The following is a 15241-nucleotide window of genomic DNA, read 5'->3' as shown; positions in this document are numbered from 1 at the left end:
AGGATTTCATCCGAGCAGTTTTTGTTTATTTTTTATCGAACGATTCAAACAAAAACTGTTCGGATGAAACCCTTCCCAATCATTGTTCTTTGTCGATTTCTCGCGGATACCCTTAAAATCACGTTATGAACATATTAAGCGGCTCATATCATCAAAGTTCGATCGAAAAATAGAAGAAATGAGGAGGTCCGCATTTTAGTTAAAATACGGACTCCCTCATTTGAGACTGGCTATGTGTATGTGTATGTATATGTATGTATGTATGTATATATATATATATATATATATATATATATATATATATATATATATATATATGTCATTTTCAAATAAGGAGGTCCTTATTTTAGTTAAAATAAGGACCTCTCCATTCCTCCCATTTTCCGTTCGAATTTTGATGATCCGAGCCGCTCAATTTGTTCAGAACGTGATTTTAAGAGTACTTGCGAGGAATCAGCAAAAAAAATGACCGGGAATGGCTTCATCCGAGCAGTTTGTATTTGAACCGTTCGATAAAAAATAAACAAAAACTGCTCGGATGAAGCCTTTCCAATCATTTTTTTTTGCTGATTTCTCGCGGGTACCCTTAAAATTACGTTCTAAACACATTGAGCGGCTTGGATCATCAAAATTCTATCGGGAAAGGGAGATTCTTATTTTATTAAGTTAAGGTGGTCCTTAGGAGAAGGGGACTCATATATATATATATATATAAGTCTTAGAGTTTTTGGGACCCTCATTTGTAGCCTTTTTTTGGGGCCCAAAACACATATTTTCTCACCTCTCTTCTCTCTTATAAGTCGGCCTTGTTCAAGGTTCACCCAAAAGAACTATCTGAAAATAGAAGACAAGATAATTAACCAAGTCATTAGACAATGTATGTAAAATTAGCAGTCATGGAAACAATCCAAAATAATTCTAGCCCAAACCAAGTAAGCCAAGCTCAAAGTATTCGACATCTATCCAAACCCACAAGTTGCCCCGGTAATTAGGGTGGATGCCCAAGTTTTAGGAGAATTTTTCAAGGTCTGGGGTTCAATTCCCACCGGATGAGTAACCTGAAGTTAGTGGAGGGACCGTGACTGGTGTGGCTGCACTAGCTTCTTCAGAGGTTTGGTTTGACTAGTCGTACAGCCTGAAAAATCCAAATTTCTACTATCCAACTCCTTAATCCTCATATATATGGATATTTATCACAATATCACAAGTCCTACGGCCGAACATATCACCTCTTGTTATTGATCAATTTAATAATCAACCACACGTCTTACAACAGAGCCTCCAATCCGTTGAACCATACTTAAATTAGTCCTCACAAGAGTCCAAACAAATTATCGAATTCATATTATAATTTTATATTTTTATGTAACAAACAAGTCTCCCAAATTTCATAGTCTATTTCTGTAACGCCTGGAATTTTGAGAGCGTTAAAAGAACAGTTTTATTGAAATTTCAAAAACAGTCTGGCTCTTTATTACAACATAACTCTCATAAGAGTACTTTCATTACAAAATGGAGGAGAATCTAAGGTTCCTAACTACAGCTCCGCCTGCTCCTTCATCCTAGCCAGCTCTTCAGCTCCAAAAGCCTCCAAGGTGTAAAGCTTGCCTTGATCATCTACAAGGTCTAACACATTATACTAGCGTCGCCACCAATATAATATGTCAGGGTCACCCAAGGTAACACCATGAGCTACAAGAGCTCAATAAAACAATCCATACCCACTAACCCATAACTTACAAACAACAGATCATATACCACAAACAGTAACAGTAACACATCCACATTCTCTATTCAAACTATCGTTGGTATCCATGATTTTTTTGAGTTTCTCCTATGCGACTCATTGTAGACCGTGTCATCATTTTTCATATTCCAAAATCATGTTCAACACACCCAACCTTGGTTCCGCCGTTTCGAGTTTCCGAGTATCCTCACAATGGTTCCGCCGCACCGAGTTTTCATTGGCACACAATTTGCATTGGCTCCTCTCCGCGGATAACCAAACCATACCTCATCATGGTTCCGCCGCTACGGGTTCCCATGGGAACTCATACAGTCTCACAATGGTTCCGCTATTCTGGATTCCTATTGGAACACATTCAAAACTCACACCACACAATAGGCTACCACGTCCGGCCACATTGCGATTTCCAAACATTTCACCCTTTTCAAATACGTCTTTTCATTAACCACACCCTAGGTGTCATGTTTCTACTTTCTCAATTTTCGTGTCTCGTTACATGCATAGACTCCGCGGTAGGACTTCTCATGTACGAAACCATAAAATCAATCATTAAAATCTTGAAACTAATCTAATAAGATCATCCAACTCTATATTACAAGTCATGCTCATAACCATTCAAAATATCAAAATACGAATAATTAAAGATCGAGTGTATAAGATTACTCTTCATGCATTACAACCAATGTATATATACTTAGGGATAGTGATTAAGATTAATCTACGTATACTTAGAGTAAGTAGGTAAGGATAAACTACATATACTAAGGAGTAGTAGATAGGGAAAATCTACCGTTCTTCTTGGCGGTAGTGACGACTCCGAAATGTAAGTTGACAATCGGACGGAGTGACTTCCTAAAGTTGGCTTCCGGTAGCTTCGAAAGAGAAAAATTTCTCTCGAAACTAAATCTTGACTAAGAACAAGGAGTGATGGTTTAGTGGCAGTTTTGGATGAGTTTCTTGAAGAACTTCAAGAAGAACTCAAGAACACTAAGAACAAGAAAGAACAAAGTAAGAACTCAAGAATTCTAGAGAGATAAGTTGAATGGTTGGAAGGTGTGAGTTGAATGTCAATAATGAGATGCTATTTATAGCAAAAGTCTTGGCTATTACCCAAAGGATAAAATTTTTCCTAACAATTATTGTCCATTGGGTAAAAGGCCTTAAATGACTCGATTTGTACTTTAGGAAGTTTTGCTTGTACAACTCCCATTAAAGTATTTCCAATTAGGCATATGCTCCTATTAAACTATTAGATCATGTACTTTGAAAAATCTATGGTATTTATATTATATAATATATATGTACATATCCATATATTCAAATATATAAATAAGTACTAGTATCCAATAAAATATAAGAACAAGATTTCCTTATTTAAATAATTCAAGAAGTACTAGTACTATATAGTTATTAGTGTACTTAAAAATCCAGGGAATTAGATACACCCATATTTTAATGCATATGAACACATAGGAAAATCTAGGAAGAAACTATTTAATGGATCCTAGTACTTTGTTGGAAGATTGGTTTTATTAACCAATGGATAATATTTCTCCTAACTTTTATTGACCAAAGGATAATAGGGTGAGGTAATATTTATATATATATATATATATATATATATATATATATATATATATATATATATATATATATATATATATGTACTATGCAATCTAGGTAGATTTTCAAATCAAAAATCTTTATTAAAATATTTCAAATTGGCACATGTTCTCATAGAATATTAGATTATGTACTTGAAAATCTAGGTAGTAAATCCATGGTACATACATATATAATCTAATATATAACCACATGGTGAATCTAGGAAAAGATTTATTTAGTCATCTTAGTACTTATTGGAAGATTTACTCTATTATCCAATGGATAATATTTACCCTAGTAGTTATTGACCAATGGTTAAAGAAGTAAAGAAATATAAATACTTAAATAATATATACATATACTTTAGGCATGTGTTTATAAGCCTATATATAACTATATATGAGTACTTTATCAAATCTAGTATAAAATATCTTTGATAAAAAATCTAGGTTTCCTATTATCCAATGGGTAAAAGTTTTCCTAACTTTTATCGACCAATAGGTAAAGGTTCATCTAGGGTTAGAAGAAGGTAACTAGATGACTTGGTAATTAGGTTCCTTCAACTAATCGGTTAGAAGCTAACTAGGCTTGCTAAGTAGAGTTTCTAGCCAAGAAATATGATTTAAGGATTTTATTTACTCACTTAGAAAAATATACAAGTGCTTTTACAAGCATACTTGCCTTTAGAAAATGACCATTTTGCCCGGGGTTGAAAGATTCAATTTTTACAAGCCTCAAGTATAATTACGATGGATTATTAGAAATTGAAAAGGAATTTTAAAAGTAATACCAAGTAATTAAAAATAAAATTTAAATATTTAACAAAATTTTTATTTACCGAAAATCAGGGCCGTTACAATTTCATATATCCAACCACATGGTGGCAAAACTAGAATTCTACAATAAATACAATCTAAACTAATCACCTAAAGCAAAGTTCAAGACGGGTACCGATAACACTAATTGGATAAAATGGGATACAAGGGAACTATGTGGATTGTCAATTGAATTGCCAATTAAAAAGCAGCTCAATTGTTTGGAGCCCACAATTTTAATTTTTAGAAGGTTGTCCGTATAATTTTTTACTTTTTCTAAAAAAATTCAAAAAAGATAAACACGGTCAACAAAATCTCTGAAAAGACTAACCACCAAATAAATCACTAATTAAAAAAACAAGAATAAGTTATGTTAGTTCAAACTCCAGCGTAGCATTTATTGGAGAAGATTGTAGTTTAATTAGGATGATATTCTATTTCCCAAGTGAGGGTGAAAATGAAATTGGGGATAAAGAAAACTTTGTGGTTAATATAGAACAACTCTATCATTGGTGGAGGTCATTTTCAATTTTGAAACTTGAGTGAGGATTTCTGTAATTATAAAAATCCTCAAGGAAGCTCATTGGAATTTTCCAAAAGTAGAATTTTAATTAAAAGACTTCATGGTACGCAATAAACTTTTTTTTATTTGTTTGGTAAAATAGGTATGCCATAAACTTCATTCTTTTGGTGTTGATTATAGTGTTAGATATATAAAATAGCTCATTGAAATCATTCTATATTGTTGGGATGAGTGTGTTTTTATGAGCAGTGGGATAATAGTGATTACTATTTGCTTAATTTTGATGAGTGTGCTTTTATGAGCAGTGGGATAATAGTGATATCTATTAATCAACCATAGGATAATAGTGATTACTAGCTAATTTATTCACGTATGCTGCCCTTATAACTTTAATCTTTTGGTCTTTATTATAGTGTTAGATATCATATATATAGCTCATTGAAATTAACTTGTCTACAGTATTAAAGAACTCGTAGTTCAAAGTTGAAAAAAAGTTTGTTAACTTATTTGTCGAAGGGTAAAAACCTACAAAAAATTGTCCAAAATTTTAGCTGACTAGAAACAAAAAATTTTCAAAACACAATTTCCTTTTCTTCTAAGAAAATATGGGAATCATCTCGTTTGCAGTCACTTAATTGAACTACACCCTTAGGTTCAGGTCTTTTGTGAACCCTCCCGGTCCCGTAGGGGCAGAGCAAGCATTTACATATAGAGGGGGGCAAAACTTTGAACATGAATTTCATATTCACATGGTTATTGAATTTTTAAGTTTTCCTTGCATACAATTTAATAATTCAATATGTCATTAAATCTAAGGAATAATATTGTACAAGAAAAATTATAAGCTATTTTCTATTTATAATTGGCCAAACATTCATACACAAACAACAAGAATTAATTGTTTTCCACTCCATTAACCACTTTATATTTAATTTTTTGAAGGTTAGGGGGACCAGTAGAGTACATTAAAACTATTTATTGTGTATCTTATATTGTACATAGATGTGTCCGTTCCAAAAACCTTCTTAAAAAATAAGTATTTATTTATAATTTTCAAGTTTAAAAATAATGGGCTTACGAAAATAATTTTTAAAATTTTCTTGCATCGTTTAAATGATTTCAGTAAGCCCATTATGTTTTATAGGGGTGTTCAAGAAAACCACCCGAACTGTAAAACCGGTCTGATCGATCCGGACTGAACCGTCCTATTTAGTCCGGTTCTGCGGTTTTACGGTCAGGTTATGGTTCCAAAAGAATAAGAACCGTTAATTTTGGTTCGGTTACTGGTTCTCAATTAATGAACCGTGGTTAGAACCGAATTGGACCGTTTAAAATTAAGATAAATATCGAAATACATATATGTGTGTAATTAAATATGTACTTGAATTTGGTAGGTTAATTTTTTCCTTGCTAAACTTAATTTAATTAGAGATGAAATCTCATTTGTTAGGAAAGCTTTTATTTTCTTCCTTCCTTTCCTATTCCAGCATATTATCTTCCTATTTCTTTAATTTTAGGGGTTCATATTTTGTGAATAAGTGTTTGATGCTTATTGGATAAAACCGGACCGGTTTTGCGGTTTAGTTCTAGTTAGGTTCCATGCATATATTAGTTAAATTCTGATTCTCAATTTTCTAGAACCATTTAAAATGGTCCGGTTACTGGTTTTCTAAAGAACCGGACCGTGTACATCCCTAATTTTTTAGCTTAAAAATTACAAATAAGTACTTATTCAAAGTTTTGGAACGGGCTTGGGTGGCTCAGGGGCCCACACATACACGTCCCTCCATACGTCTCTCCATCCTCGGCGTCCCGTGCCTATAAGATAGTCGAAATCGTTCTTTTCCAAAATTTCTTCAAGAATTGTTTGTGCCAAAAAGTATGCCCATCTGGCATGGAAAGATATAATCTCAGAATTCATTTGTTGAGTGTGTAACTATATTTTTCTCCAATCGACATGATTTTTGGCATGATTAATATTATGGACAAGATTTAAAAGTTGAATGATTTTGATCGTCATTGTCGGACTGAGAAGTACCCACGAAAGATCTCAACCTAAGAGTGGTAAGTGAGGACAAGCTGATAAATGCTGATTACGAAAGATCACCAAATCGATAGATTTAAGGATAAATTAAATCATGGTCCTAAGTGGAGCTTTCATAATGTTTGTTAATCCTATTCTTATTCATGGATTAGGATTCAGTCCTATAATAGTATTATTTATCAATTTTTTCCTTACTATATACTCCCTCTATCTCTCAAAGAATAAACTAAAATCAATACTCACACCTTCTAAATAATCACATTTCTTAGTACATTTTTTCTTCTGGAGATAATGATAGGACGTCCTTATTGACTAGCTTCCAACTCATGGTATATATATGCATGTGTTGTGATTAACATTGGAGGCGATACCATATATGTATCTGTTTTCTTTAATTGGGTTGGTTTGATTTTTCACTGAATTTCGAGCAAAATGGTTGATAGTGGAGCTTAAAATTTATTTTGTGAAAAAGGTTAATTTCATCAGCCCTTATTTAAAAAGGGGCGTTTCAGTCAATGTACCATTTTCCATCCAAATGTTGGACTAAATTAAGTGATAACGTTTCATAGATGAAGAGGTGTGTGTGATTGGTTTTAAAGATGAAGGGTGTTAAGTGATAAACAGTAACAGATAAGGGAGCGTATCTGATTTTTTTCCCTAGATTACACGTCAAAGAATAAAAAGACTACAAAACAAGCACAATTCAAGGATACGATCTCCATTCTCCGATTATATGCGCATACATAAATCGTAGAAGGAGAGAATTAAAGAGTTTAGTGAACCAACTGGATCTACAAACTAATGAAAATCAATTAGGGTGATCATCTATTTACCACGTACGTGTTGTATTAATCTAATTTCATTTTTTCTTTTCTTTTTTCATCAGCAAAGAGGAGCCTCCTGTTATGTTAACTTATGATTTTTTTTCCCTCTAATTAATAATCTTTTTCCTTTTTACTCCAGATACAAAGAGCTTTATTTATCTTCTCTCAAATTTGAATCCCATCAAGTACACATTACTTTTGGAAGTATCAGAAGAGCTCTAACGCCCTAGCAGAAAAATGTGTACTCCGCAAGGCATAATTGAGCATTTGGGATGTATGGTCTTTGATGAAGCCGTCAAAGCAGTGACTAAAGCAGGAAAATATGTTTGTCATTACAGGACAAACTTGGACAATTTGCAAAGGGAAATGACATTTCTTGAAGATCGTAGGAAAATAATCGAAAGAGAAGCCAATGAGGCCATTGGTCGCGGTGAAGTGATTGAGGAGGATGTTGCACACTGGCGAACGGACACGAACACGATGAAAATTTACGTTTACCTTATGAGGCAAAGTACATGCTCAAGTCTTAACATCAAGTGGCGGTACCGATTGAGCAAACAAGCAGAAGAGAACATAGAGGCTGTTAAGAAACTCGCTCAGGGAAGCCATTTTGATAAAATTTCACACCCTAAGCCGCCGCCTCCAGAACTTGAATTTCCATCTGCCGAGAATTATATTCACCTGGATTCTCGGACGCCAATTCTTGAGGATATTGTGGGTGCATTAAGAGATCCCAATGTTGAAATGATTGGCGTGCATGGGCTAGGAGGAGTCGGTAAGACCACATTAGTCGAGAAGGTCGCCAAAAAATTGCTAGATGCTGGAACTTTTAAGCAAGTCCCGCTAGTAGCTGTCTCCAAGGATCACAATGTGAAGGACATACAAAAAAAACTGGCTGACAAATTGAATTTTACATTGGATGCCAGGAAGGATGAAAACGGAAGAGCGATTGAGTTGTGGAATAAATTCAAGAATGGCGAGAAATATCTAGTAATATTGGATGATATTTGGGAAAAGGTGGACCTGAAGGCAATAGGTATTCCTGTCATGGAAGGACATATAGGGTGTAAAGTTGTGCTAACGTCTCGAAAGGAAGATTTGTTAAGAATCACAATGAAAGTCGATAGAAATTTTCCAATTGCAGTGCTACCGGAGGAAGAAGGATGGAACCTGTTCAAGAAGAAGGTGGGAAATACTATCGAGTCTCGGCCAGAAATAGATTCCCTAGCACGCGAAGTGTGTAGAAAATGCAAAGGATTGCCGGTCGCCATAAATGCTCTTGGAGCCGCGTTGGAAGATAGGCCATACCACACGTGGAAGAATGCTTTGGATAAGCTAGAGAGGCACATGCTCACACATATTGAAGGTATTGACCCAAGTGTTTGGGCCTCCTTATGGGTGAGCTTCGATATGTTACAGTCCTCAGATGCGCAATCTTGTTTCTTGCTCTGTTGTTTATTTGCTGAGGATGCTGAGATTCCGATTGACGAGTTAATGAGACACTGCATGGCAAGGAGTTTGCTTGCTCAAAACCCTCGTACATTTGATGAAGCAAGAACTGCCATGTGTACAGTGGTTGATGTCCTCAAATCAGCTTCTTTGTTGTCAACTGGCGATCATGAAACTGTTGTCAAAATTCATGATGTCATTAGAGATGTTGGTATCTCAATTGCACGTGAGAAAGAAGCATTTCTGGTAGATCATGGTGCCCTTCGATTGCCACAGAATCCCACAAATGGACCATCCTACAAAGCAATGTCATTAAGTTTCAAAAGTATTAAAGGGCTTTCAGATGGGTTGGTATATCCAGAACTCCACACCTTAATGGTTGCTAATAGCGAACTTTCGGATCTTGAGTTTCCAGACAACTTTTTCAATGGGATGATGCAACTTAAAGTGTTAACTATTACTGGAATCCGTATGCGGCGACTCCCGTCATCACTTGCAAAATTGAAAAACCTTCGGATGCTATATCTGAATGAATGCAAGTTGGATGATATTGCTGTACTTGAGGACTTGAAGAGTAACCTTGAAGTGCTTGAAGTGCTTAGTCTTAAAGGTTCTAATATCGAGGCGTTGCCACCAGAGATCGGACAATTGACTAGTCTACGGGTGTTAGATTTCCAAGATTGTGACAAACTCATGGTGATTCCACGAGGGGTCATATCCAATTTGACTGGCCTGGAGGAATTATACTTTCCAATGACATTTGACAAATGGGAGGCCACAACAGACGAGCAACAAGACACCAGCAGCAGAGACAATGTGAGCCTCGAGGAGCTAAGAGAGTCATTGGCTAATGCTCAATTAACCACTTTACATATCCATGTACCTAATGTCGAGCTACTACCCAAGGAGGATCTAAAATTGGCGGACCTAAAGGGATTTAGGATATCAGTGGGTTCAGAATTCGATTATTTTGAAGCATTAATTTCTCGAACATGCATGTTGAAACTAGAAGGGATTCAATTAAGAAATAAATTCATCCCTTTGGTGGACAAAGCTGAAGTGCTAATCCTCAAGTTAGAATCGTCCGTGCATCCGTTACAGTTGTTCAATAAGCTAACTGTGTTAAGTATTGAACAATTTAAGTTAAAGTATCTCTTCTCCCCGACCACCGCTAGAGGACTTGTCCACCTGGAAGTACTAAAAGTAACCTCCTGTGAGATCATAGAGGGAATAGTTGGATTTGAAAGGCAAAAAGATGAAAATGAAATCACAGGTGAGGTGAAGTTTAGTAAACTAAAGCAACTGAAATTGACAAGTCTTCCGAACCTCATAAGCTTTTTTGCCGAAAAGGAGGAGATGGGAACAACCATGGGAAGCTTTTCTGCTCGTGCCCAACCTCTTTTCAATGAACAGGTAATTGAAGCTTTATCAAAGTCCTTTTCGATTGAGCAATGAACAGTCGGCTTTAGTGCCCCATTGACGGCAATCCAATCCCCAATGGTGGAGGGACAGAGGGATCAACACTATAATTTTTTATTAATTTTAATTTTATCCTAAATTATAAAGGTCATGACAATTTGTATTACAAAATTTTCACATTTTTTTTAGAACGTACATCCCTATTGTCTTTGTCAAGTTTCAAAAAAAAAACGTTTTCTTTTGCGTATTTGTTTTTCCATAAAGACTTGTTATCTATATATATATTGTAGCAAATTTTATGTTTTAATTTCATTTCTTGCATTTTTTCTTTTTATTTGTACTTCATAATTTTACTCTTAATCACCTTAAGGCATTTCGAATATCATTCCATTCTTAACTTTTAGTTTCACATATAGAAAAATGATGTCTAATGTAAAAAATAACCTCCACTTACTACTCAAAAGTGCCTTAAACAAAGGCTACGCTTTTTATACTTTTAACATTTATTAGCAATTGGAGCAAGATTGCTAATATTGTGTAGTGAATTTTTCTTAGATTTGATCCGTTGAGAAAATTCAAACAATTTTATTTTATTTATTTATCTAAGTTACTTTCTTAAAAACTATGTTAGGAATTTTATTTTTAGTACGAATTTTTTTTATTGTTATTCTACAATTGCTTATTCAAATACTTGTTGGTAGAAATGTGTTTAAAAAGTACCCCCACTTATAAAGATTTCTGACTACGCCACTACCAATCCCACAAACACTAGTTCAAAAGTTCATGTAAAACAAATGTGGGCTTCTAATTTTAAAAAAAGAAAAGAAAAGGAAAAAAGAGGGGAAATGCTTAATTAATTATCCCCAACTTTGTCTGGGGATTTAGTACCCCTTTGACTTTCACCATATGAATGCATACAGTTAACCACATGAGGGCATAGCAAGAAAAACAGAAATGGCGTAACAATAAGCACAAATTTCATAACAACACTATTTTCATAAAATGGTGTAACATTTATCAAAACAATGCACACCAATTCAGCAAATCATGATGCATAATATTTTTCAGAACGGCATAGCATTTTCAAAATAACTCATTTTATGTTGTCCCCCGGCCCGTCATAACATTTACCAGAAATGGTATACAATTAACCATGAAAAAGCAAAACATTTTTTAATTTGGGCACACCCATAACGTGGGGGTACTTAATTAGTATTTCCCAAAAAATGAAAGGGTCTTATTCGGAGGACAGTGCACGTTATGGTTTTGATCTCAAACAAGTGGCTGACTTATATATTCCTTGTGTAGCAGTTGTTTGATAATGCTTGGCGAGCAACCTTTACATGGAGAAGTCCTAATGATTCATCTATCAAACTACTTTGTAGGTTATTTTCCCTGCTTTGGAGGAATTGACTATTGATGAGCTGGGTAACATAATAAAGATTTGGGACAAGCAATCAATAGCTGTTTTGGAAGAACAAGGGTCTTTCTGCCAAGTGAAGTCCGTCGATGTCAGAAGATGCGCGAAACTGATGCATGTGTTTCCATCCAATATGCATCCACAGTTAAAGAATCTAGAAAGGCTTGAAGTATATAGGTGTGAAACCCTGAAGGGAATAGCTGAATTTGAGGGAGAAATAGATGAAGATGGACTTAGAAATGAGGTATGTTTCAGAAAATTGAGAACTTTAATTGATATTGTTAATTCTAATTAATCTATGATATTAATTGCTACTATCCGCTTTTTAATGAAAAAAGATTCATTTGCTTTATCATTATCCTGTCATCTTACTTTGAATCTTTAATTTCATGTCGGTTCTTAGACCATGCTTTACATTTGAATAGGGTACGTAACATTATCATGGACAGTTATATATGCCCCTCTCAGCCTCTCTCACGCTATCTCATATACACACACACACACACGTCCCCCCGTTCCTCACACACCATACAAATATAATGAATGGTACTTGTTGTATGACCCAGTATACTCTGTTTTTCCCCCTTTTCAAGTGCAATGACATCTTTCAAGTCCTTTTTTTTTTTTTTTTTTGGAAGTTAGGAATTTCTTTTCAGTACATGGAGGACTAGATATTTATACTGATCATGTCAATTTTAGATGGATAACATACAATATATATATATATTGAATATTATGAAATTGTGTGATGCTATGATTGATCCATTTAACATTTTTCATAGATACGATGGGCTTATGGGCCTAAAAAAGAGACTTGATTGCTGAAAAAAAAAACCCACATAAAACACATAAGCTATACTTTAGTTAAGAAATAGTACCTTATTATCTACACAAACATGTATCTGGAGAAAATTATACTCAAATGTAGTAGAATTTTCATTTGAAATTCGCATTAATTAGTACCGTGACGTAGTAGTACATCTTTTAAAATTATAAGCTTAGGATAAACTCTATAGTTTTGAAATGGTAGATAGCAAATAGCCATATATTCCTACTCTGCGATTTGCATTAATCTTACTGAATTATCCTTATTCGTTACTTATTCTAGTACCATACAATACTGTCAGGTTGCATACATATAGTACGCTTAGTTAATTTTATCTAGATTAGCCTGAATTTTATTTGCCTAAATATGAGCTCGATGTTTTTATGGATCATCTGTTTCAATAGTGCTCGTAAATAGATCTATCTGAAATAGTTGCATTCGGCTTTGGACCGTGGGATTAATGCATTCCGTTCATAATAGAACATAGATTAACATATCGTCATCCTTTATTCACCTTTGCTCAAACTTGATAGTGATTAACATTTTCCCTATCGGCTTACTTTCGTATTATTATCAGTCTGACATCAAAACTTAGCTATCGTATTTGTCCCAATTGCTCGTGCATTTTGCCAATGAGTAGTGAGAGCTGAACGTGGGTATATTTTTGAAGGACAGTAGTGGGAGCTGAACGTGGGTAGCTCTTGGCTTTCATTGTAGAATTATTTTTTTAGACAACAATATGCTACCTCTCAAGTTATTCTAACTTTATCCACGACATGGCTATGGAGGCAAATAGGTGGGTCACTGCACTGGGACTTTGCGAAAAGAAGGGCGGGAAATGACCCAATCAATAGCATGAGCCAGTCCTTGTAGAGACCATGTTCGTCGATCAAATGTGCTTTGATATTACTTGTATTATCATGTGGTTCATTTTCACCAACTATATATGTCCAAAGTCTTATCTCATATAATCTAATGCGGCGCTCATCATATTCAGATGTTGACGGACCATTGCAATATGGTTAAAACCTTTCTTGGTTTTAATTTTCTTATTCGACTAAATCGATTCTGGATAAATATTAGTTAAAGGATTTAGAGTAACTCGAAAAGATGTGTTTGCTGAAATCTTGATTTTTTGTTTTTGTTGTTTCCACCGAAAAAGAGAAGTTAAAATATCCTTTTTATTTGAATTAATCTAATCGTAGTTCAACTTCAGACACATATTTGAATGAATTTTTTTTAATCAAATGCAACTAGGGAAAGAAGGGACTACAGTTATGAAAAGAAAGATTGAATGGTTATCAAAGCCTCTAGGCAAGCTCAATGGTACTAATACGGTTCTGAGTTCTAGTAATTTATCAAATAAAATGGGAAATTGGAAACTCCAACAAATATGATGTGTCTTGATATTAGAAGATTGAAAGGTGATCGAATTGATGAATATGTCTTCCACAGCTCTCCATATTTTGAGACTCGAATCTTGTGCTTCTAAGCTGAGATGGATTTGAGAGCTTCATTGGACCTCATTGTTATTCAATCTCAGTCGAAGATATTGAGCAATGTTTGGAGTTAGTACTTGCTCTAAGAAACATTTATAACATACTAGAATGAATCCTCATTTTAATTGATTTTAGAGCTTGATTAATTGGACCTCATTGTAGTTCAATCATTATTGAATGTGTTGTAAACAACTTTGCAGGTTACTTCCCCTGCCCAAGAACATTTAGAGATGGTTAGGATAACAGAGATTCAGGACAAGCAACCACTCCCAGAACCCAAAAAAGAAGTTGAATCCTTGTGCAAACTTACGGACATTTGTATTAACAAGTGTGACCAATTGTTGTATGTATTTCCCTCCCATATGCTTCCTTTAAATCTGGAAGAACTCGAGATAGAAGACTGTGACGAGTTGGAGGTGATATTCTCAAAGGACCCGAAGGAGGAGAAAGAAGCAATCAACGATGACATCATTGTGTTCCCTCGCTTAAAGAAAGTGAGACTTTGGAAATTGCCTAAGCTCAAAAGTTTCTATACTGAAACGCAAGGCTTCTTCTCCCACAAGGTACGTACATCATTAATGTTACTATCATTGACAATCCATCCTCCCCCAATGTTCTTAATAACATCATTAATGTTGAAGAACACCATTTAAAAGTATAACCTTTTTTAATTTGGGCACATCCATAACGTGGCGGTACCTTAGAATTTCCCAAAAAATGAAAGGCTCTTATTTGGACCGTGGGATTTTTTCAGCTCCGTATTCAATGCATGATAGCGTTGTTCCCGTTCTATGCATAGAAAGACATATATCTACTGTTATGATTTAAAAATTTAAAGTGTGAATAGAATAAATTCCTATTAATTTGCAATTGTAAAAAATATAAGGTAAACGAAACTAATTTAGATACTTATGGTCACAATTAGCTTCCTATTTGAAGACTGAAACCATTTGAAAAAGCATGTACTATACATTTAATTTTTTTTAACCAATTTGAATTATCTTAGTTGGCTAGGAGTTTGAATTTTTCTACGTGTGTGTGGGTGTTCTTTTCTGAATAGGCTTTTCATT

The 15241-nt window shown here is 34.6% G+C and overlaps 1 protein-coding gene across 1 annotated transcript in view; it reads left to right on the top strand.

Annotated features, from left to right (window-relative positions):
- Positions 1 to 15241, top strand: part of LOC131320819 (uncharacterized WD repeat-containing protein C2A9.03-like) — a 154593-nt gene that overhangs the window by 6480 nt on the left and 132872 nt on the right. The window contains exons 2-4 of the mRNA XM_058351692.1: positions 7698 to 10420; positions 11812 to 12090; positions 14372 to 14734. Of these exons, the coding sequence (XP_058207675.1) occupies positions 7796 to 10420; positions 11812 to 12090; positions 14372 to 14734 (3267 nt within the window). The 5' untranslated portion in view covers positions 7698 to 7795. The remainder of the gene's footprint in view (positions 1 to 7697; positions 10421 to 11811; positions 12091 to 14371; positions 14735 to 15241) is intronic.

Source organism: Rhododendron vialii, chromosome 3a (assembly GCF_030253575.1).
Source record: "Rhododendron vialii isolate Sample 1 chromosome 3a, ASM3025357v1".
Lineage (NCBI taxonomy): Eukaryota > Viridiplantae > Streptophyta > Magnoliopsida > Ericales > Ericaceae > Rhododendron > Rhododendron vialii.
This window is presented reverse-complemented; position numbering and strand designations above follow the sequence as displayed.